The sequence below is a fragment of the Poecilia latipinna genome, unplaced genomic scaffold (assembly GCF_001443285.1).
Source record: "Poecilia latipinna isolate Pla-1442-1.1 unplaced genomic scaffold, P_latipinna-1.0 Scaffold354, whole genome shotgun sequence".
NCBI classification, from domain to species: domain Eukaryota; kingdom Metazoa; phylum Chordata; class Actinopteri; order Cyprinodontiformes; family Poeciliidae; genus Poecilia; species Poecilia latipinna.
In genome coordinates, this window is record NW_015112970.1 from 1 (window position 1) to 22,606 (window position 22,606).

General features: G+C 37.3%; 1 protein-coding gene and 2 long non-coding RNA genes across 4 annotated transcripts in view; 2 read left to right on the forward strand and 1 right to left on the reverse strand.

Moving 5' to 3' along the window:
* Positions 1 to 45: 45 nt before the first annotated feature.
* LOC106949623 (protein NLRC5-like) lies at positions 46 to 21,592 on the reverse strand. Its single transcript, XM_015036013.1, has 32 exons — positions 20,784 to 21,592; positions 18,665 to 19,008; positions 15,669 to 15,719; positions 15,034 to 15,111; positions 13,871 to 14,056; positions 13,624 to 13,778; positions 12,668 to 12,799; positions 12,265 to 12,580; positions 10,922 to 11,363; positions 10,631 to 10,793; positions 8,751 to 8,881; positions 7,998 to 8,229; positions 7,671 to 7,912; positions 6,726 to 6,809; positions 6,555 to 6,638; positions 6,384 to 6,467; positions 6,179 to 6,268; positions 5,891 to 5,941; positions 5,778 to 5,807; positions 5,343 to 5,426; positions 4,931 to 5,014; positions 4,752 to 4,841; positions 4,497 to 4,577; positions 4,076 to 4,159; positions 3,902 to 3,985; positions 2,971 to 3,060; positions 2,655 to 2,702; positions 2,532 to 2,561; positions 2,373 to 2,456; positions 2,205 to 2,288; positions 948 to 1,037; positions 46 to 814 (listed from the first exon to the last, which is right to left on the reverse strand). The coding sequence occupies exons 2-32, from the start codon at positions 18,990 to 18,992 to the stop codon at positions 724 to 726; spliced, it is 3,903 nt and encodes a 1,300-aa protein (XP_014891499.1). The 5' UTR covers positions 18,993 to 19,008; positions 20,784 to 21,592; the 3' UTR covers positions 46 to 723.
* LOC106949639 (uncharacterized) overlaps positions 14,510 to 22,606 on the forward strand; it is a 342,173-nt gene continuing 334,076 nt past the window's right edge. The window contains exon 1 of the long non-coding RNA XR_001425415.1: positions 14,510 to 14,526. This is a non-coding gene — a long non-coding RNA (uncharacterized LOC106949639). The remainder of the gene's footprint in view (positions 14,527 to 22,606) is intronic.
* The window catches only part of LOC106949640 (uncharacterized), a 3,839-nt gene continuing 2,237 nt past the window's right edge, over positions 21,005 to 22,606 (forward strand). For both annotated transcript variants that reach the window (XR_001425417.1, XR_001425416.1), the window contains exon 1: positions 21,005 to 21,091. This is a non-coding gene — a long non-coding RNA (uncharacterized LOC106949640). The remainder of the gene's footprint in view (positions 21,092 to 22,606) is intronic.

Below are 22,606 nucleotides of genomic sequence, written 5' to 3' on the forward strand. Positions count from 1 at the left end.
AGGTGTTTTCCCTTGGCACAGACTGGCATCATCTACAAAACTGGAGATTTGCTGTGTTTTTACTAACTAAACTTACTTTTACATGTCTAAAATTGCTTCTTTTTGTTTTTCTGTTTTAAAATACAAACATTTATTTATTTTTTCTACCTAATAAAAAAACGATACTGGGAGTAATATGAGATATTTGTAGGAAAATGGGAGCACAGCAGGAAAGGGGAGTAAGAAACAGTAGACTTGACAGGTATGAAAGATAAAATAGAATCACCAAAAATATATGCTTTTTTGGCACTATCAGAGTTCCATACAATGTCTTTTTGTTTCCTGCCTGGTCACTGACATCTGTGATGCAGCCTAGAGGAAAAACTCAAATCCTTCCTGCTCAACTCACACTCACATTTTATCAGCTCCTGGAGTCTGATGTGAACATGGATACCAAACATGGACATGTTTAACTGAAGGGAGGTGCAGCAATGAGTGCAGGACTTTCAAAATAAACTGGATACTACTTCCTGTTTAAACCAAGTGAGTGCAGGACAGTTTCACACACACGCAAACGCACACACACACAAATGCATACACACACACACACGCGCAAACGCACACACACACAAACGCATACACACACACACACACACATACAGCAGCAGGGGAATGAAAAGTGAAACCAGACGAAGATGAATCTACAGTTATAACGAGTTAATCAGAAAACCGAAATAAAAGCGTTTAGAGAAGTTTACGGCTGCGGTTCACACACCTGCAGTTGACTTGTTCTGCTTTAACTCCAGCAAAATGAATGAAGGATTCGCCCTGTGGACTACAGAGTCACAAGCAATAATGAACTAAATGGCATCAATGACACAATTTTTAAAAAAGTCTTTAAATATTACGCATAAAAATATAAAAACACTTTCATCCATTGTCTCCTTGGAGACATGTTGAAGCAATACCTGAGCTCCACGGATGAGACTCGATGGTTTTCAGGGAAACAGCTGATCAGCGTTAACGCATCACAAGTGGACTGGATGCTGTTACTAACACTAAGAACAAAGGAAGAGCAATTAATTAGCCACAAAGCTACAGATAAAGATACTTTGATAAATATTTATCTAAAACTTATTACAGCAGGTAAAACCAACAGTAACGTTACATGTGACTTAAATGAAACAAGTAGGAAGAAGCTTAGCTTTGTATTCTCTGGTATTTTGTCATATTACACATTAATCTCCACAAACATGCAATTAAAAAAGACAAAAATACATATGAGAAAGTTTTGGTTTGTTTTTTAATTTTTAACATTATGTCAATAATCTGTTGATTCACATTCAACAAAGTTCTTGCAAATAATAATTCTAGTTAATTCTGTTGCAAAATAATAAAAACCTAAAAAATAAAAAAAATTTAAAAAAAACACCTTTGGACCTTATTCGGTGTTTACTGATGCTTTTATGTTTTGGGGGTTTGGGGTTTTTATGTGTAAAACAGGAAACAGGAACTTTTTCTACCCGGTGAATTTTGCTCATTTATTTTAATTTTTTGTTTGTTTGCCTGTTTCAGAAGTCAGAGTGCATTTTACTTCACTGTCAGAGCGCAGATGGTACTTTCCAGAAGTTACTTTTTGTTAATACTCCTCATAGCTTCCAGTTTGCCTTCCTGAAATGTTCTGGATAGTTTGGAAAACATTTATGATATATTCACAGAACTTACAACTTACTTTCCTGGGACTTAGAAAGAAATTTTTGCAACCAGGCGGATTGTAATCTGATACTTTCCTAAAATGTTAGTTTTCTGTTTACTTTCAAGACTTTTTTTTTTTTTCAAAATTACTAGTGATTTTCTGCATCTTTATGAAATATACAACGTTTTTCTGGAACATTACAAGTTGCTTTCTAGAACTTGGAGGTTCTTTTTCCTGGAAAACACAAAATTTTTTTCGAAACATAAACAGTATTTTCAGGGGAATGGGTTTTAATATGAGCTCAATTGTGACATGATGCTTTCCAGATCTTTACTTTATGGGACTTATCGTTCACTTCCTGGAACTTTGACAAACTTTTCAGAACAACGGATAAATTCTGGGACTTTTGAGATTCGACTGAATTGACTGTTAACTTAATTCATTGTTAATAAGTAAAAGTTTAAACTTTTGTGAAACATTCAATGAACAAAAATCATTTTTGGTTTCTGTGTAGATGTGGAAGTCTCACTTTAGTCTCTGCAGCGTTGACATCTTTGGCAACACTCTCAGCAGATTTTCGATAGATTTCTCAGCGAATGAGCATTGAGTAAACCTAAAACACAGAAGATCATAAATATGCATCTGCACACTCATGTTATGAATAAAAAGCTCATGGATACGCAATCATTAAGCTCACTCTAGCTCCAAACTGGTGCGACACTGGACCAGTTTCCTGCACACTTTGTTTACATCTGACACTGTCAGGGATCTTCTGTTAATTCTGAAAAACACAAAAACAAACTCTAGTAATTTGTTCCTTTAAATGGTTGCAAAACTGTGCTTCAGCTGACTGTACCTGAATAACTTTGTCCTTAGTTTGCTGTTACTAAAATGAGAGAAAAGTAAGTATAGTATATTCATTTTAAACTGTAAACCTTTATAGTAAATATAAAATATTTTACTGGAAATTTTTTTCTACCTTGTGTCAGAGCTGAACTGCAGCATCACCTGGTCTTTTCCTCCATCACTTCAAGAGCAGAAAAACAAATAATGCAGTGATTTTATGTTATAAAAATAGTTATTGAAAACAGATCAAATGGAGAGCCATTATGCAAACTTAAAGTTTTTGTACTTTCATTTGGAGTTCTAGTGCTTCTAAAAACAGAAAAATGCTTTAAATAAAACCATGCAGCTATTTTTTGGCATTGTTTAATGACAGGTTGTTGTCATTAAACAATGACAACAAAAAACATTAATGTTTGATGCTTCAGATAAAATCGAAAATTAGACGATACCTGATGTAAACGTGCGTTAACCTGTTGCTGGAGCATAATGCATCCGCCAGCATGACCACTCCGTCCACCGAGACGTCATTCCCACTGAAACTGAAAAACACAGAAATCATGGTGAATCATGAAACCAAACCACAGAGGTCACAACATGAAACCTGTTCAGAACCGGTTTGGTTCAGCCCTGGGTTTCCTTCCCATTGTTTATGCAACAAAACCACATAGAATGAACATGAAGAATATATGGGGCCTATTATTCAAAATCTACATTTTGCACATTTTTGTACTTCCATTTGGGTTTTACTGCTTTCTAAAAAACAAATCAAGCATTTAAAAAAAAAACATCCAGCTGTTTTTTAGTAAAACGTTATTGCTTTTTGGTGTCTGGAAAATGAACTGTTTCAAAAACTTTCTGAATGTAGTCACTGAGCCGTTACCTAGCAACCCCAGCCACGCCCCTTTACCTAGCAACCCACATGCAACTCCAGCACATTTATTTGGTCAGGTGGTTTTACCGCTGGAAAAGCCGGGGTGGAAGGGAGTGGGAAATGTTTTAATTTTTTGCTGGCTGCGCTGGAGGCTCCACTTCTGCTTTTCAAAGATGTACAGTTGCATAATTGCACATCTGTTTGCAGTCATTTTGAGCAGCTTAGTTGGATGCAAAGTGACAGAGTTAAAACAGTTAATTCTGAAAGGAGCTCAAAATAGTTAGAACTGATCAGACTAAAATCTTTAAGATTTTGTGCAAAAAAAAATTTAACAAACTTGTTTTGTACAACCCATAAATCTATCCCAAACTTTTCAAGGAAGCACAGCAGGTCACTCTGAAGCAAAGATGAAACTTCACTCATACAACAAATTCCTAGTATTTATATCCAGTTTACAATGAAGCTACCCAGCAGATTTGCAATGTCCTCAGATTAGCTCATTAACTTACTCTACTCGTTGGATTTTGCTTAGACGAGGCAAGAAGTCCAACAACTTCTTCAGTCCTTTGTCGCCTAACTTGTTGCAGGACAAGCTGAAAATAATAAACAAGAGGCAGTAGTTATTTTTGATGTATTCAGTGGAACCTTGTTGGTTTCTCGTTTTATGTGTTTTTGAGTCTTACTCCAAATCAGAGAGATCAGACGACGCTCCCAAACTTCTCCAAACTCTTTCCAGGTCGATGGGCTGAAGATTACAGCAGCTGAGGCTGAAACAGGAAGCAGATTTAAGTTTTTATTGTCAATAGACGGACACTACATGCATGCTCAGCATGAGGGATTGCTGCATTCACACCTCCCTAAATGAACCAGACTAGAGTTGGATTACAGCAAACTAAACAGTGAAGATGTGAATCCTCCCTAAACGTTGTAGGACGGTTGCTTTCAGTGATTGGAGTCGGTCGTCTGTGAACTAAAATCACTAAACCTCCATTAGAGGTAAACCCAACTCAAAAACAGCTATGCCTATCTAATGTTCAGGTAAAATAGTTAACACTTAAATAATAATAAATATATATTGTTCTGAAATTAAATCTCCATACAAACCAGAGTGTTTTAGAGGAAACATTTGCAGTTTTTTCTCTCCCTCCAGAAAACACAACAGACACCTGGACTGGATCCTGCAGCCTGAGAAGTAAAGAAAAGTAAAGTTTGAGCAGCAACAACACCAGATTATATGAAACTACTTCAGGTCTGTGATCTCAGATTACAGTTAGCTGCATTGAAACCTGTTATGGGTTAACTCAAACACGATGTAATGTGATTCCACATTTAGTTAGTGCAAAAAGTCATTTTCTGTACCTGATGTTCATCTCCATGACAGACAGACAGTCAGAAAGCAAAGCGGTGAGAATCACCGCACTCTGAACTGACGAGCAGCTGTCATTCAATCTGACAGGAAACAAAAAACAACAAAACGCTGCTGTTTATTTCCATAATTATCATGTATGTTGTTCTTACTGAATGGAGTTTTGACTTACATGATCCTGTCAGTGATGCTGAAGTTTGGCACAAACTGAGTTAGCATTTTTAAAGTCTCCTCATCCCACTCGCCTCCAGACAGACTGAAGAAAACAAACAGACAGCAAGTCAAACTCAACAAGTAAGAGCCCTGGACACACAGTAGGGGTGCACAGATTGCAGTTTTCTAGCCAATCGCAGATTACTGATTTTAAAAAGCCTGAGCCGATTTTGGCCGATACCAATTCTTTTGACTGAAATGTTGCTAAATATAGCAAGAAAGTTGCTGAGTTGGCAACAGTAGAGTGACTATTGTTAACTGCAAATGTGCAGACGTGACCTGGTGGGCCGGTCAGTCAGACTTTGAATCAAACCTCCTTAGGTTACATTTTTCTAATAAAAAAAATCATCTGTGTGTCTGAGGTTACTCACTCCAGCTCAGACAGGGAGGGACAGCGAGCCAGCGACCTGGCGAGGTTCTGCATGCCAGACTTAGTCCACTTCTGGTTCAACAATCTGATCAAGAAAATCTGAGTTTAATACAAATAGGGTTGTCCCCAAGTAACTGCATTGCTTTTTACATCTATGTGTTGTTTTCAGACTCTCTCTGCTCCAGATTCACAAAGCAAATAGTGCTAAAATCCACCTGCACAAACATGTCGACTAACTGCAGCTGGAATGTAATGTACAACGTACAAAAGGTGCTGTTTTTAAAAAAATCTGATTATTTTACTCTGGATATAATTTCATTAGCAATTGAAAAATAAAGTTTTCAACCAAATCCTTGCATAATGTCTCATTAGGAGAAAATTAAGTGGATGGATGAACAAACTGGTTTAAATAAATTAAACTACAGAAACATCGTACCTCACTGTTGCTTCTGGCTTAATTTTATGGCTGCAAACAGAAAAACATTTTATAAAAGGTTAGAACTTCTTAAAGTTAATGTCATTATTTTATTTGCTGATTATGAAACTCACCTGTTTGATTCAGATTTTTGAGAAAAAGTCAGAGTCAACTCTTTGATCCCGCTACAAGAACGGAGACAAAAAATCTGTTAAGATCACTAATTGCTTTCTTTGAGGCTTAACGCTGCAGTACGCAACTTTAATAAACATGTTTTTTACATATTTGTTAAAACTGTCATAATATCATGACAGTATAACAGGAGACAAGCTCCTCTGCCTTGTCCCTGCGGTCCTACTGCCATCTGCAGAATCCTAATTTGGGTAAAAATGCACTTGTGTGTGTTTTGTGTTTTTTCTTACTCTGCATGAACCTGCTGGATGTTCGAGCAAGAAGAGACGTGTTTAACAAGACACTCTGCTGCTTCCAGAGAAGTGTTGTTTCTTCCCAGCCTGCATACACACACACACACACACCCACACACACACACATGAATATAACAAAAGACATGGAGTCTGCTACTGCTACGTTAGAAAGCCTGAACGTTTATGAGCAGAGCCGACTTACTTTACAGATGCCAAGTTTTGTAGTTTGGCAAGAACGTCCGCAATGTGTCGGATTCCTTCGTCTTGCAAATTGTTGTCACTAAAACTAAAGCAAAAAGTAGAGAAACATTCTTCTTATCAACTGTCACCTATGTTCAGCTGTAATATGAGATATTTTATCTTGTAAATTTACTTGAGCTCAGTGACGCTGGGACAGTTCTGCAGACCGGAGGCCAAACTCGCAGCTCCTGCAGAACTCAGACTGGCACCACAAAACCTGGTGAAGAAACAAATCAGATTTAAAAAGGAAAAACTACAGATTACTCAGATTATATTCTGAGTAAAGTATGGAGCAAAAACCCACTCTAGTTTCCTCAGCGCTATGAATCGAGGTAGAACGGAGGAAAGCTTCTCTGCAAACTTATCACCATACTTGCGGCTCCGAAAACTGCAATGAAATAAAAAGGAAGTTTGAAAGTGTTACATGAAAATATATAATAAACACTGTAATGTACGAAGTTGTGTTGTGTTAAAACAGTAGAGTCCAAACTTTTTGCCTTGAAAATTTTAAGCACTGGCAGGCCATAAAATTCATTAAATTAAAAATTAGTTTATTGTGATTTTTTCTACTTTTTTTGTACAGTTTTACCTATTTTTTATTAAATCGTTATATTATTAAAGAGCCAAAACAAGGAAAGGGCTTGACTTTTTAAAAGAAAAACTGAGAATTTCCCATTGTTTGGGGTCATCACTTGTTTTACATTTTTCTGGCCAAATACTGTACTTGTGGTTAAGGCCAAACAAAATCATTTCAAGGGCCACAAACGGCCCGTGGGCCACACTTTGGACACCTCTGTGCTAGAGGCTTTCATAATATTTTCATATTAAATCAGCCTTTGAGGCTAAACCTGCCTGAAGGAAGCATGGCTGCATTGTTCTCATGTATCTATGATTTATTCCCTTCATGATAACATCTGCCTGAGCTTGTCTCTACATTCAGTATCTCAGGTTATTTGAATTTGATTATTTAAATTCACCAAACCGTGTGTGAAACAACATGCTGAAGTTAGTTCTGTAGAAAACTGTGTTCCCAAAAGACAAAATTATTTCTGCTGGATCCTCATAACTCTAATCTATAAATTTAAACTACTGTTAATGCTTTCTCTCTGCAGGACATTTCCATATGAATCTGATTGTAGTCAAAGTGCATGCGTCTGAACGGATATGTTGCTTTTATATCCATGATGTGAGACATGCGAACTGTGAGCATGAATTAGTTTAGTTTGAATGTGTTTTAATGTGTTTGTACCTGAGGTAATGAATATACTGACACCTGGACAGGATGTCCAGACACTCCAGCTCCATCGAACAGGCGCCGAAGTCCAAACCGACATCTTTGGTACCGACCGAGTTGACCACAAACGCCAGCGCCTCGATGTCACTGGTTAACAGCCAGAAGTTTCTGAGCTCCAGCGTGGGTCGCACCCTCACCACCTGCTGAGCCAGCTGCTGGTTCTGGCTCTCCTGAACACAATGGCAAAGCTGCAAAATCTGTCGCAACACAAGAGCAGAAAGTCATTAAAAAGAACCGAAATCTGAATTTCATGAATCAGGTTTTGGTTTTTTTAAAAATCACCTTCGGTCCAGTCAGAGAGGCACTGCGGCACAGAGCTTCCAGTAACTTTAGGACAAGGGCCTGGCGTTTCTGGACCCAGTTTTGGGCTGCTTTTAACCCTGTTGCCTTGGCAACGACCTCCAGAGCTGGAGTGCAGTCCGACGAAGCCAGACCACAGACGTACAGGTAGAGGGAATCAGTGAATACTGTCTTCTGGTCCGATTTAGTCGTCCAGCGAGTTTTCAGACTGAATCTGAGAGAGCAAACAGGGAATATATATGTTTGTTTGGCCATCCGGGTCATAATGGCATAAAGTGATAATTACTGGAAGACACTATTAATCTATTTTTTATTTTATTTTTATTTTAACAAGCAATGTCTTCTGTCATTTTGCCTCCTTTTTGCACAGTCACAGTCATTTAGCATGCCAGTTTGCACCTGCTATTCAAATGTGCACATTAAAGCCACAGAAACAGCACCTGCTACCTAATTCTAGCTTAATAAATCTCATTTCAGGTGATAAGCTATTACATTTGCATATCCTCCTCCAATTATGTTGATCTTTCTGATGATCTACATATATTTTGCATATTCATGAAAGCAAACATGCTGAATGAATTTGCACCTGCTATCTACACCTGGTCTGTAGATCAGATTTGTGCATGATACCAAATTTGCAAACAAACTTTATAAAGGTCTTCATGCTCTTTATGTTTAATGTCATAGCTGTGCCGTTCAATGGGGACGTAGGAATGTAAAATATATTTTTCCTACTTCTTCTTCAGGTCTGCATCACTGACATCACTGCTTGTCATGATCCTGAGTGCAGCCAGAAACTCCTGCACTGTGAGATGCAGGAAGCAGTAAGCGTTGACGACACCGCCACCACGACCTCTGACCTCCATCTGACAGGGAGAATCACATACATGTCGGTTTATGGTCTGAAGCTATGACACTGGAGCTAAAATGCATTAACAATGATTTATGACATGCTGAACATAATGTCTGCAACAGTTTGAACAGGAAGTTGTCATGGCAATTAAAAGGTTTTTACTACCAACTCGTCATTTTAAATGTTAACATTTAGTTTTTTTATTGATTAGTCATTTGTATCATCCACTTCCTCTAATTATAACCACCAACTGACAAAGTAGCAACACTGTTCACATGGTGAAAGAACGTGTAATAAGGAAGCTAACAAAAAGAGTGAGTAAAGAATATGGATTTAAACATTTTGTAGCTTATACCTCCCAGTAAAAGGAGCAAAGTTACATTTCTCAGGAAAAAAACACAATATTACATCAGACATACAGGTGCTGGTCATAAAATTAGAATATTGTGATAAAGTTCATTATTTTCCATAATGTCATGATAAAAATTAGATTCATTGCACACCAACTGAAATATTTCAGGTCTTTTATTGTTTTAATTTTGATGATTTTGGCAAACAGCTCTTGAAAACCCAAAATCCCTGTCTCAAAACATTAGAATATTATGAAAAGGTTCTCTGAACGAGCAATAAAATAAAAATAATCATCTGAATCAACAAAGTAACTCTAAACACCTGAAAAGGATTCCTGGGGCCTTTAAAAACTCCCAGCCTGGTTCATTACTCAAAACCGCAATCATGGGTCAGACTGCTGACCTGACTGCTGTCCAGAAGGCCATCACTGACATCCTCAAGCAAGAGGGTGAGAAACAGAAAGAAATTTCTGAACGAATCGGCTGTTTGCAGAGTGTTATATCAAGGCACCTCAGTGGGAAGTCAGTAGGAAGGAAAAAGTGTGGCAGAAAACACTACATAACGAGAAGAGGTGACCGGACCCTGAGGAAGATTGTGGAGAAGGGCCGATTCCAGACCTTGGGGGAAGCAGTGGACTGAGTCTGGAGTAGAAACATCCAGCACGTGAATGAGTGAATAAGTCATTAAAAACCATGCCATGTCATCCTAACACTTCCTGTCGTCTTCTTCTTTGTGGTTTTCATCAGTGGAAACGTGACACATGATGCGAAAAGTGTTTCCATTGACGTTTTGTGAAATAAACCAATTTTAATACAGCAAATAAAACCACATAAAACTTTTCAGTAAATCAAGTAAGACTTTTATATAAAAATTGTTGGGGGTTTTTTTGTTTTGTTTTGTTTTTTTCAAAATTGGGGTTTTTCCATTAAACAAATTTATTTTCAAAATGTCAAATTGTGCAATTTTATGGTCAATGGAAATGCTGATACAGTTTTCAAAATAAGGCTCCCCTTATAGATGGCTAATAGTTCACATATGTGTTATTAATTAATCTCTGAGCACTTTGTAAATAATTAATAACTGTTTATTATGCATTAATTAAGGGTGAGAAGGAGATTAAATCTACCAGTTTCTTGCCAAATAGTGAGTCTGTTCACTTATATATTTTATCTAGAGTTGAATTTCAGACTACTTTGTAACCATAATAAGCATTTGTAAATGTATTTTTTTTAGCATGCACTCTCCTTCTCCCCCTTAGTTAAAGCATAATAAGTTATTAATAATTTATAAAGTGTTTATAGATGAACTGATAACATATCTATAAACTATTTATTAGCCCTGTTGTAAAGTGGTGCCAGTTTTGTGCACATTTGTAATGGAAAAGCTCCAGAGAAGTGAAACCATGTCTGACCTGTGAGAAGAGTCCTGACTTGACTGAAGACTGTAAAGTTTGCAGAGGAACGTCTTCATCCAAAAAGATAATCCTGCTCTCCTCCAAACCTCTCCACGCCACCCGACTGAGCTCACACAGCTCAGCAGCAGGAAGACTCACAGTTTTCCATGCAAACTTGGTACTGCACAAAGAAACAAATACAAATTTGCTGACAATATAATACAGACCAAGTGTAGTTTTATAGAGATTTTAACTAAAAACCCAATGTTTTGTTTTAGTTTTTGTGTTGCTGTGTTTTCTAATCCTCACCTTTGAGAAAATCCTGAGATCTCTGCTGCGTTATTTCCTCCGGTCCGATCAGTGTGCCGGTTAAGAAATGCAACAACAGCAGCGAGGTAGATCTGAGTCTGGGTTGAAGGGATTTGTGCTGATGTGAAAGAAAACATGGATCTGCTTTTTGCTCCATCCATTAATGTCTCCTCACTGTTTTCACCATGTTGTGCTTTTTGGGAGCGACTCTCATTGCCACCCATTCCATCAGGAGTTTGTGCGTCTTTTCTCTCTATTTCTAGAGGTTTTTTCTTTACTCCAACTGCTTTTTCTCCAGGCACCTTTGTCTTTTCTGCATGTCGGTGCAGTGAATGCTGCAGAAAGACGCAGCAGATGTTGCAGAGGGCCGGGAGGGAAGACATGGCCAGGAGGTGTCGGCTGGAGAAGAGGATTTCTGCTGCATTGGCTGCAAGATTTCCATCTGAACATCAGAAAGGAGAAAATAACAAGTTAAGCAGCAGTAATGTTTACTGAATAAAACCGATATTAATGCACTGATATTTAAGAACTGATGAGGCCTTTCAGATACAAGGATATATTTGGAAAAATCTTTGAATCTTTGGAAAAAGACTTGAGCAGATTTGCTTTAGAATAAGTTAAGGTCTGGTTTCTGTAAATGATAAACTAATAACTAATTTGTGCAGCAGAAACACTTATTTCACTCAGTAATATGCAAAACTATTGTCAACTTTTATCTGTTGCATTTTTTCCCAATTATTTTCTTCATAATTTGTAGCTTTACATTTAAATAAAATGTTAATAAAATGTATATCTATTTTAAAACTTTGCTGTTGATCAAATAACTAATTCTCTCACAAGGATAAAAAAAAATAGGAAATTTGGACAGTAGTAGTAGGTAACTCTTATTTTCTGTGTTCATTTCTCAAAATGTCAAGGTTATCTAGTTTCTAGTATAAATATCTTAGTACACTTAATGCAAGACAAAGTTAACTTCAAAGTTACTTTTAGCCAGAAATAACAGGTTGTTTTAAGTCAATAAATCCTTAATATTGATTATAATCAGTACTGTTTCCATTGGCAGATTATTAAACTTATAACAAGACATTTTCCCATATTATAAGTGAAATAATTTGCCACTGGAAGTAGAACATTTTCATCAATATTAACAAATCATTGACTTAAAACAAACTGCTATATCTTGCTGAAAAGGTATCAGTTAGTTTTGTCATATAAGAAGGTACTAAGATATTTGTACTAGAAACTAAAGGAAGCGTACTGGGTAAGAGTTTGTTTCTGCAGTGTAGAAGTAAATCCCTCATCATGTTTCCAACTCTAGTAGAATGAAATGAATTAATATTAACCTTTTCCACTAAAGAAGTTGTTGACACACTCTTTGATTTCACGGTGGTCCCACGGCAGCAGCTGCCCCACTTTGTCGGACAAACCGTCCAGATCTACGACGTCGCGTACTCGACTGGTGACCAACACGGTGCTCCCTGCGAGAAGCCGCCGGCTCAGTAGCCCTGAGATGAGCTCTGCCACAGGCCGAGGTTTCTCTGAGTCCAGACGCTCATTCTGAACCCTGTGTCTCTTTAGTTTTTTCTGGAACTCATCGTAACCGTCCAGCACCCAGCAGCTCTGCTCTGGATTGGAAAGGAGGTAGTCCACAACGGCCTGCTGCTCCAACAAAGAAAAGACGGTCATTCTTAAAACATTTAATCTGCTGTTTACTGCGTTCAAACGGTATTTGAGGTGTTGTGGTACCTTTGCTTCATTGTCTCCATTAGTTGGGAGGTAGTGGTGAAACAGCAGCTCAGAGAGGGAGAGAGGGTCCGACAGGAGGTTGAGCTGACGAAGCTCCAGCAATACAAACAGATGGGATGAAGGGATGGGGCCCTGGATGACATGAAACATTTAAAAACCTCCCATTACGGAACAGGACATATAAAAACTGTCATCTTACTGAAGGAACGCCACAAAGCATTGCTTAATGGGTGAAGTAAAAATAAACTTAGAAAACTTCAGTTATTTTTGTGTGAAACATCATCTAAACCTTTTTAGAATGAAAAACACAATGAAAATAACAACTACAGCAAACCGAGCCGGAGAGAGAAATTTAGTTTTACTTTCATTTCAGCAAAAGTCTACAGCAAACAAACTGCAGATAGGCGGTTATATCCAAATGAATGTGTTTGCAGTTTTTATCTGGTACTTTCCACAGGGGCAAGTTGGGCAACTTTTTTAATGTAATTTTATTTTCTGTTTCATTCCCCCTGCAGGGCATTTGACTGGATTTATGGTTGGGCTGCTTTCACAAAGAATCCACAAATAAAAAGAAAAAAATCCTGCTTTTTATCCCTGCAAATCATTTTTATTTTCCATTTCTTATGTCTTAATTGGTCACTGAAAGAAAATAATTCTGACTTTAATCTCAGAATTTCTATTCTGAAATTTTAAAAATGTCAGAATTCAGTATTTGAACTCAGAATTTGACATTAAACTCAGATTATTTTTATTTTAATCTCAGATTTCTGACATTTCCCATAACTCAGAAGATTAAAGTCAGAATTCTGAAGAAAAAAAAATCTAAATTCAGTTGTTTTTTTTCCAGTGGCTCTAATCCTCTTCTGTAGTATTGATATTCCAGCAGCTCAAGAAGGACTTCATTTTAAATGCACATTAGTCATTTATAGTGAGTAAAATGAGAAAATTGAACTTACTAATCCTTTCGTCCACTGTTGCCCGATAAAAGACATCAGCAGAGTTTTTCCTGAGCCAGGTTGGCCGGCCAAAACCGTCACTTTTCCTGTGCATCCCTGAAGAAAACTCTCCAGAGTCAGTCTGGACTCTGGCCACCCGTCATCACCTTCAGGCTCTACAGTTGGTGAAAAATGATTGAGGGATTAATTTCAATAAATGTGGATTACTTTCACTGATTAAGAAAGGAAGCAGGAAGTCAGTCCTGACCTGGTGTTCTGCCGCCTCTCTCTGCAGAGCTGGGAGTCTGATCCGGTCTGTCCCTGGCTCTGTTTGCAGTTCTGATGCTGACCCAGATTTTGTCCGGCTGCACATCCTTCAGCAGGCCCTCCGACAGCCGCCTCCACCTCTGCTGCAGGGAACCTGCTGCTTCAGCCTTGTACTGCTCCCAGTAATCTGCAGGTAGATTTAATTTACGAAACAAGCTGATCATTTAATAAACTGCAGGATCCAAACATACGACTGCAGTTTCACTTTCAGTTCTTTGGCCTTGAGGCAGGCTGGATTCTCACACGTCTCTGCTTGAAATCTGAGTTAAAACCGATAATATAATGTTCAACAAAAATAAGCAGAAGTTTACAGGTTTCAAAGCATTTTTCTTTAGAATGTTAAGAGCCACAACTTTATTACTTACCGTTTTAAATTCTTAATATTTGTGTTAATAAAGAGTAGAATATACCAGAATGGTTGTTCTAAGACCTCATACTGACTGTTCAAAATCCAAAATAGCCTTTTCATGTCAACTAAAAACATTGAGACAGAAATTCATAAATTATTTTGGTGATGCTAAATTTGTGCAAATGTCACATTTAGGGGAAAGTATGCCTGCATGGGATGGGGAAAAAACCATCTGCTGAAAGCTGGAGGTAAGTCTGGCACAGGAAAAGAGAAAAATTAAGCACCCTGCTGTGATGTCACTGAAGTCATGATTCACCCAATCAAATCATTTTGCTTCTTTTTTAAATGTGCAAACATTTTTGCTGCGGTGGATTACAACAACACATGTTGCAGCAGCCAGGAACTAAGCTAAGTTTATATATTTACATTTGAGAGCATGTGTTTCATTTTCATGGACAAAATTATAAAATACTGAAAAAAAATGTTCTGAAAATTCAAACTATTAGTCACCAACCAAAATCAGACTCAGCTTTATTTGCACACAAGGAAGGAATTTGACTTCAGTTAAACTTTGCTCTGAATGAAGACATTTTAACACAGAAAGAAAAAAAAACTATGAGAATCAAACAGGATTTAAGGCAGCATCTTTCTATTCTTTCCTGAATTATTCAGAGACTTTAGTAACAACCGTTCCTAAAGTTAGTTTCTGAATGTGACAGCAGCACAAATTTTAGGATTTGGTGTGTGTGTTGTACCAATCCGTGGGCGTTTCGTGAGCTGCTCCTCTGCAGGCGGCGTTAACGGCTGCTGACCCGTCACACTGGAGGCTGCATCTACCATGCAGAGGAATACAGAAGATACATTAAATAAAATACTTCAACACAGTCAGAGATGTTATAACAATAACAACAGGTCTGCAAGTTCCTGCAGAATAAAGAATTATATCTCTTAGTTATTAGTTTATGGTTTCAAATTAAAGAAAATTTCTGACATTAAACAAAAGCCTTCAAACATCCTGAATATGTGCAGCTCTGTCCAAAATCAAACGCTGCAATCATTTTCAATTTTCATACTTTTCAATCGGTGAGTTCAGTAATATGAAACTCAATCCATTCAACAGAACTAATTAAGTTCTGTTACCTTGGCAAAATATCCACAAAGAATAGCTGAGTATTAAAAAAGAGCTACGTCAGCAGAAAGATCATTATGTATAGAATGTAGAAATTTAAATAAGTAATACCAGGTTTCTGTCTGATCAAAAATACAGATCAGGTTTAGTTTGATTTTTGTTGCTTTGACATTTGGAAACTTTTGACGTTTGCTGCACCTGTTTTTGTTCCAGTTAAACTTGTTTTTAACTGAAAACTTAATTATGATCATCATCAATTACCTTCATTTTCCAAACATGATGTTCCGGTTGAAAGATTATTCAAAGCATCATCTGAACAAGCAAAAAGAGAAGATTTAATCATTAAATAAATCATTCATTAAGAATTAATTATTGGTAAGAATATGTTCATATTCATCTTTACAAAAGCAATTCAGATCTAACTTAGCTCCCAAAAAGAAATGTCAAATTTGGATGTAATTTTGTCCATGTGCAGAAAGCAGATCTGTCTGCAAAGGGAATCAGAGGAAATAAATGTTGGCATTACAAATAGGACAGAACTGGCAGCAGCTGATGAAGTTTTATGGCGATACCTTTACTTAGCAAAATGAGATGGTAAGCAGCCTGTTTTACAGCAACACAGTGTTAAAATCCACAGTCTTGATCCCAGTGCAGATGCAGTATTCAGAATGGGAATGTTTTAAAAGTTCCTTCAAACATCTGACAGGACTTAAAGTTCCACACAAACCAACCTGATTGTCTCATGTTAAGACCAACATGAGACATTTCCGACTTGCCAACGACTTAATACAACATGAAGTGTTCAGATTTAAAACAACAGGCATTAAATGGCCCAACGTTGGAACCAAAATGAGATTACGTCAGTTTATCAGAAGGACCTGCTCTGTGTCCTCCATCAACCTGGTGCAGGTGATGTGAGACAGAAGACTTTAGCTAAAATAACATCACTGTTGGACAATGTCTCCCCCTCATGCATGAAGCTGTTGCTGAACTGTCTCAGTGAAAAACTGCTTCATCCTTGGTGCGTAGCGTTATTGCAGATCCTTCCTCCCTGCAGCTGTTATATTTTATGACCATCGCTGCTCCCAACAAACTTAAGCTCAACAAATGTTTACATCCCTGCTATTATTTATAAGTTTCTCATTTTTTTACATCTATTCCATATACTGTTTTAATCATCCTACTCAGCTGCCTGTCTCTTTTAATGTAAGTAAGCAATTTTTAATCTCTGTACATAATTTGTTTCATATGCTGTAAATCTGCCCTTTCTGTAGAGTCTCATAATCTTACTTTCTGTTTGTAGATCTTCATCCAAGTGCTAATCTGCATGTTTCAACTTGTCCGTCGTGTTTCTGTTGGAAACACCTGAAGGACAATAAAGGCTCTTTCTATTCTACTCTATTCTGAACTGAGACGCGCAAAGGTTTTGGTTTGCTTCTTGAACAATGACACTAGGTGTTGTTTCATGAAGGGTAAAAATGCAGCCAAAGATATCATTAACATAATAGTAAGGTATGACTGGTCTCAGATCCGCCACAATACACTCACACAACAATCAAATGCCAAAAGCACAGCTAACGCTAACATGAAGCAAAACCACTCGCCATCTTGGGATTTTACTGGCTACCTTACATAATCGTGTAACCAATAATATCAGAGACCAATAATATCAGAAGCCCACCACACACCACACCACAAAAACACAAAATTTGACCAAGTATTTTTGTCTAGTTACCAGTGTAAATATCTTATTAGACCTAAAATAAGACAAAACTAACTTAAAAGTAAATTTTCAGCAATATATAGAAGCTTTTATAACTCAATATTTTCCTAATGCTATTGTTTTAAAGTACTAAAAAATAGCACTGGCATGTTCCCATGTTATATTCTTCTTATAACATGGGAAAATGTTTTGTTAATAAGTAAAATGTTGTTTCTGTGGAACTAGTGTTTTTTTTTATCAATAATAAAGTGTTATTTACTAAAATCAAGTTCCTATCTTGCTAAAAAAAAAAAGTTACTTTTAAGTTAGTTAAAACTTTTTTAACATATTTGTACGAGAAACTACTTGCAAACTTCTTCTGGGTGTTCAACTTTCTTATCTGTAAATGAATAATAAAATACTTATCATTTAATAATAAATGCACTAACATAAATTATGACAATAAAATAGGATCAAACTGTCAAAGTCCCTAAATTTCCATGTACACAAACACAAATCTCCACTTTGTTTTTATAATTTTTTTAGATTATTTTTATTTTTGCACAGTTTTTGTGTGGATGAAAGACCAAAGTGCATAAAAGGTTTTGGTTTTTCCAGATATCCGTCTATGTGTGGACCAGGTTTCAACCTTCAGAGGTTTGAACTTAGTGAAGTCTGGAGAGGATCACGACTTTCCAATCAAAACGAAAGGAAAAACACAACAAGAACCTCAACAAATGAGAAGCAAACTGAAGGTGATAATCTGCTATCTCAAAAGTGGCATAGTCATATCAAAGATCAGCTTTATAAAAGATTGGCAGCAACGAGGAATTTCACTGAGCCAGGCTCTCTTGCCACTCCCTAATCGGTTTGGTTAGAAAAAAGAAAAACACTTCCGTGTCAAAGAAGCATGTAGCACTGCAGCATATCTTCGACCGTGAGGTGGTTTCCTGTCTTTTTTTTTACAGGCTGCCAAGCTGAGTTCAGATCTTTTTCATTCACTCAACAATATTTAAACTAACCAATAATTATGCAAATCGGTCATCCAAAAGTTACTGTTTAATAGTCACAGAGGTGGATAAAAAAATTTTATTCAAGGAAGCGTAGCACTACTTCAACATATTTTTACTCAAGCAAAAGTAACAGAAAGTATTTGCTGAAAAGTCTCTTCAACTACTCAGTAACTGATGAAATTATTAATAATTTAATACTTAAAAATTACATCATCAGACAGACCAAACTATAACATTAAGTGGAAATTTTGGTATTTTAAGGACCAAAATTACAATAATTCATATAAAATAAAAGCCTAACAGAGTCAGACAAATATTTTTTTTTCCAAATTAATTTCTTTCAATAAAAAAAACTTTAACAAAAACTGCAGGTGTGTGTCTGTGTTTGGTGAACTTTTGGTTAAAACATGTTTGTTTTTCATTCAGTGGGTAGAAAATACAGACATTTTACTCAAGTTGGAGTAGAGATACTTCATAATGAAATTACTCAAGTAAATGTCTGAGTAAATGTAACTATTTTCTCCCAAACGCTGCATACTCACTGCATTCATATCCAGCCACCGACATGAGCTTCGACTCCAGATGCATGGGGATGTCCTCACACAGAAGACAAACCCTCTGAAGGAAGTTGCTGCATTCTGCAGTGTTGGCGTGTCTGAAGTACTGCAGCATGGCTTCGATGTGGTCTGACGGTGCAGCAGAGCCGCTGGTTGTTTGTCTGCTCAGCCACATGGCACCATCCGGCACCGCTTGGATAAGCTGCATTATGACCGAGTCCAACTGACAGCGAAGGATGGCGACCAGCTCTGAGTATTCCTGAGCCAAGACGGAGTTTGGATTTTCATCGTCAGGGTCGAGCTCCTCATCCATGATCTGACTCCATCAGCTGAAGCACAAAATCACACGATAATTAGAAGAAAAGATACAAATCCATGTTTTCCAATCAGTGATTGGACCGTCTGCCGTACAATGTGTTGATCAGTACCAGCCCTCAGGGTGACTACTGAACTTAACTGCTTGACTTTTATCACACTTTATACTGCATGGCCACACAAACCAACAGAAATGCTTTTCATACTTTTATACTTTATATTTTATATATTTTCTTTGTATGGTGTATTACAATTACAGTGTGTATGGTGATTGCACCATACAAACTGTAATTTTCCCAAACAGCAACACTCTTCTGTGTGGAAGTTGATACGGTGTGAAGGAGACTCAAAAAAAACTTTTAGTGTCTCAAATGTATTAAAAATGAGGCCAGTGGAAGAATAAAAGATGTAAAACTGAAGGGAAACTGTACTAAAAAAGAGATTAGGTGATAGGCGAGGAAGGTAAAGTTTTTCTGTTTTGTTTTTAGAATAGTCCTGTCATGATCCGTGTTTTCCTGTTTAGTTATTTTGGGATTTTCTGTGTTTAGTCCTGTTCCCCTGAGTCTCTGTGTTGTCCTGTCAGCCCTTGATTGTTCTCAGGTGTGTCTCGTTTCCTTGATTACTTACCCCTGTGTGTATTTAAGTCCACCTGTTGTCTCTGTCTCTTGTCGGGTCCTTGTCAAACGTACGTCGTACGTCATTCGTCTGCTTGCCACCACAGTCGAACTGTTAAGTCCTGTGTTGGTTCAGCTCTAGTTTTCAGTCCACTGTCGTTCAGTTGCTACCGGTAGCTGTGTGCGGTCTTTCTGTCGTGCTGCCTGATCTGGACTGTTTTGAGCTTCATCGTTAAATTAATCATCATCACCATTATCTGGGTCTCAGCGCTCATCCTCACCACAACCATCCACAAATCCTGACAAGTCCAGTGGAAATGCCAGCAGAAATCTCACTGCTATAGCCTGCCGCAATAAGCGATAAGTAAATTTATTGCATCATAAATTAAAGTTTTTGAGAAATAATTAATAGAACAAGCAACTTTATTAAAACTAATGTTTTGCTAAAACATCTGACTTAATGATTTTTCTAAGGGAGAACTTGCAGACTGCTTAAATGTATATCAGTAGGTCAGAAATTAACCACAAAACAATTTGATTAGTGCACTTCTAATCATATTACTATCATAATACCCGCTTTGGTTAGAAACAACGACATTGTAATATAACCCACTAAAACATTAAGAAAACTCCAAACAGGAAGCTGACCACGTGATCCATATCTTTGTCTGAAATAGTAAAATTAATTTGCAGTCAGGAAGTTTAAGTTTTTGGTTCTGTTTTGTTTTTATTGCTAATTTATAGTAAAACTCAGTTTGGTATTTTGATCGTTAACAGTTTGTGCTAATTAAGTTCCGCTTGGTTATATTTAAGTAGGTGCGGCGGGTTTGCGCGCTGCGTCATGCGTATTAATGCATATTGATGCATATTGCTCACATAAAACGCTCTAACATCAATTAGAAATACTCGTGTTTGTCTCTTATGACATATAATCCAGGGAGTTTTCATTGAGCCGGTCGGATCTCTTCAGGGACACATGAAGGCTCAACATGGCTTTGTCCGTGTCCTGGAATAACTCACAGCCGAGGTCGACTGAGGTAACGCTCAGCAGAGTTCTGCGTCATCTCCAAGCAGCCCACTGAAACAGCTCGGGCTCAAACAGCCTCAGACTGCAGCTGCTTCTCCACATTTCATCTGCTGGGAATAAACCTGAGAGTCAGGAGAAAACGACTTACCACCAGCTGCTGTCGCAGACCGCTCTTCGCTGCAGTCAGGCTCTTCGTTTCTTGAAAACGAAACCACGCAAAGGCTGAGTTTGGCATCATTTTTGGTTTCGTTTCTTCGCCAGGGCAGAACTCATACATCTGTCTGTGCGTTTTAAGGAGGAATAAGGGGCATATCAGGTCTGGACTGGGATAAACTCTTTATGCTCCAGCTATTCTGATCCAGCTGGATGGTTCTGGACTTGAACCCAGTCTGTAACAGGGTTCTAATGGTTCTGTGGTGGTTCCTTAAGACGCAGCTCAGACCTTATCGGCAGTGGGTGAGCTTCCTTCTGTCTGCACTGAATTTTAGAATAACTACTTGTATTTCTGTCTGGTGTCTGTCAGCAGGGAGAGTGAGTGAATAAAAAGTCAAGTTTATAATTAAAGCTGTGCAGGACGGATTCTATGGAGGACCCATGCTGCCAATATTGGTTAGATAATAAATAATTGACTTGATAAAGTAATTAATGTATCAAATTTGCCATACAAAAAATAAGAACTTTCCGAAATTGTTTTTTAAAAAAATTTCTGGACCTAGATGCTTTTATTAGTTAAGTGGAAGACATGCAGCCCAGAATCAAACCAGGCACCTCCTCCTCTTCCACTGAACGTATGGCAAACCCTTTCACAACTTATTTGACTATGCAGTGGGGCATAAAGACAGTCTGTCGCAATAAGAAATCAATCATAAATTGAAATGAGCTTGATAACCTCCATTCTGGGGACTAATGTATTTTGAAGGGCAATTTTGTTTGCAGAGACTTCATAATCCAATTAATTTATTGTGTTGGTTGTAAATTGTGGTTTTCTGCATTTTAATGTTTTTGGTTGTTGTGTTTTACTTTGGATATTAAAAATATCTTCCATTTCAAGTGTTGTGGTCTGTAGAAAAACATTAAGTTTCATATATTGATACTTGCATTACTTGGTATTTTTATTCTACATGGTTTTAAAGGGAAACTATACAACAGTAAGATGAGTATGTCAATGTTTAGCAGGTTAGCATACAGTTCCTAGTTGAAAAGTATTTTAATAAACGAAACAGCAGGTGGCAGCAGAGATCACTCATAAAGAACAACCAGCCTCACACATCAAACTGGAGAAAAGTAACTAACTGAATGCAAAAAGTTTTGGACAATTGAATGCCGAGTCATCAGGATCATTTTTATTGTTTTGTTACATACAAACGTTAGGATACTCCAAATAAACATATTTTTAGTAGTTCTAAAGGTACCAGGTAGCAGGCATGTAATGCATTAATTATACAATTGAAACATTTAATTTCAGGGGGAAAAAAACACTTAAAACGTAAAATACTAATTTGTCAAATGTGGAAAGTAATAAGATATTCTTCAGAGGTTTTATTAGAAGTAGATTTTCAAATAAAGATAAGGTCAGTCAGCTGAGGTTTCATTGACCATAAAATTGCACAAATTGAAAGAACAAATAAAACTGCTTGATGGAAACAGGCCAATTTAAAGATAAAAGGGTTTTCTATAAAAAGCTGTGCTAGGATGAGGAGATTTTTCAGTTGAATCAAAATAGAAACATTTCACAAAACTGCAATGGAAACTCTTTTTTCACATCAAACGAGTCACATGATCGGATGTTACTGCTGGTAAAAACTACAAAGAAGAAGACGACAGGAAGTAGGAGGAGGATAATGTTTGTTTTGGGTAATGTGCAGCTGGCTCCACCAGAGCTCTCACAGCATCGCAGGCTCAAACAAAGCTGTGTCTTTTCAACATGTTGAATCCATCTCTCTTCTGTAAACTATGATTTCCCAAAAAAGC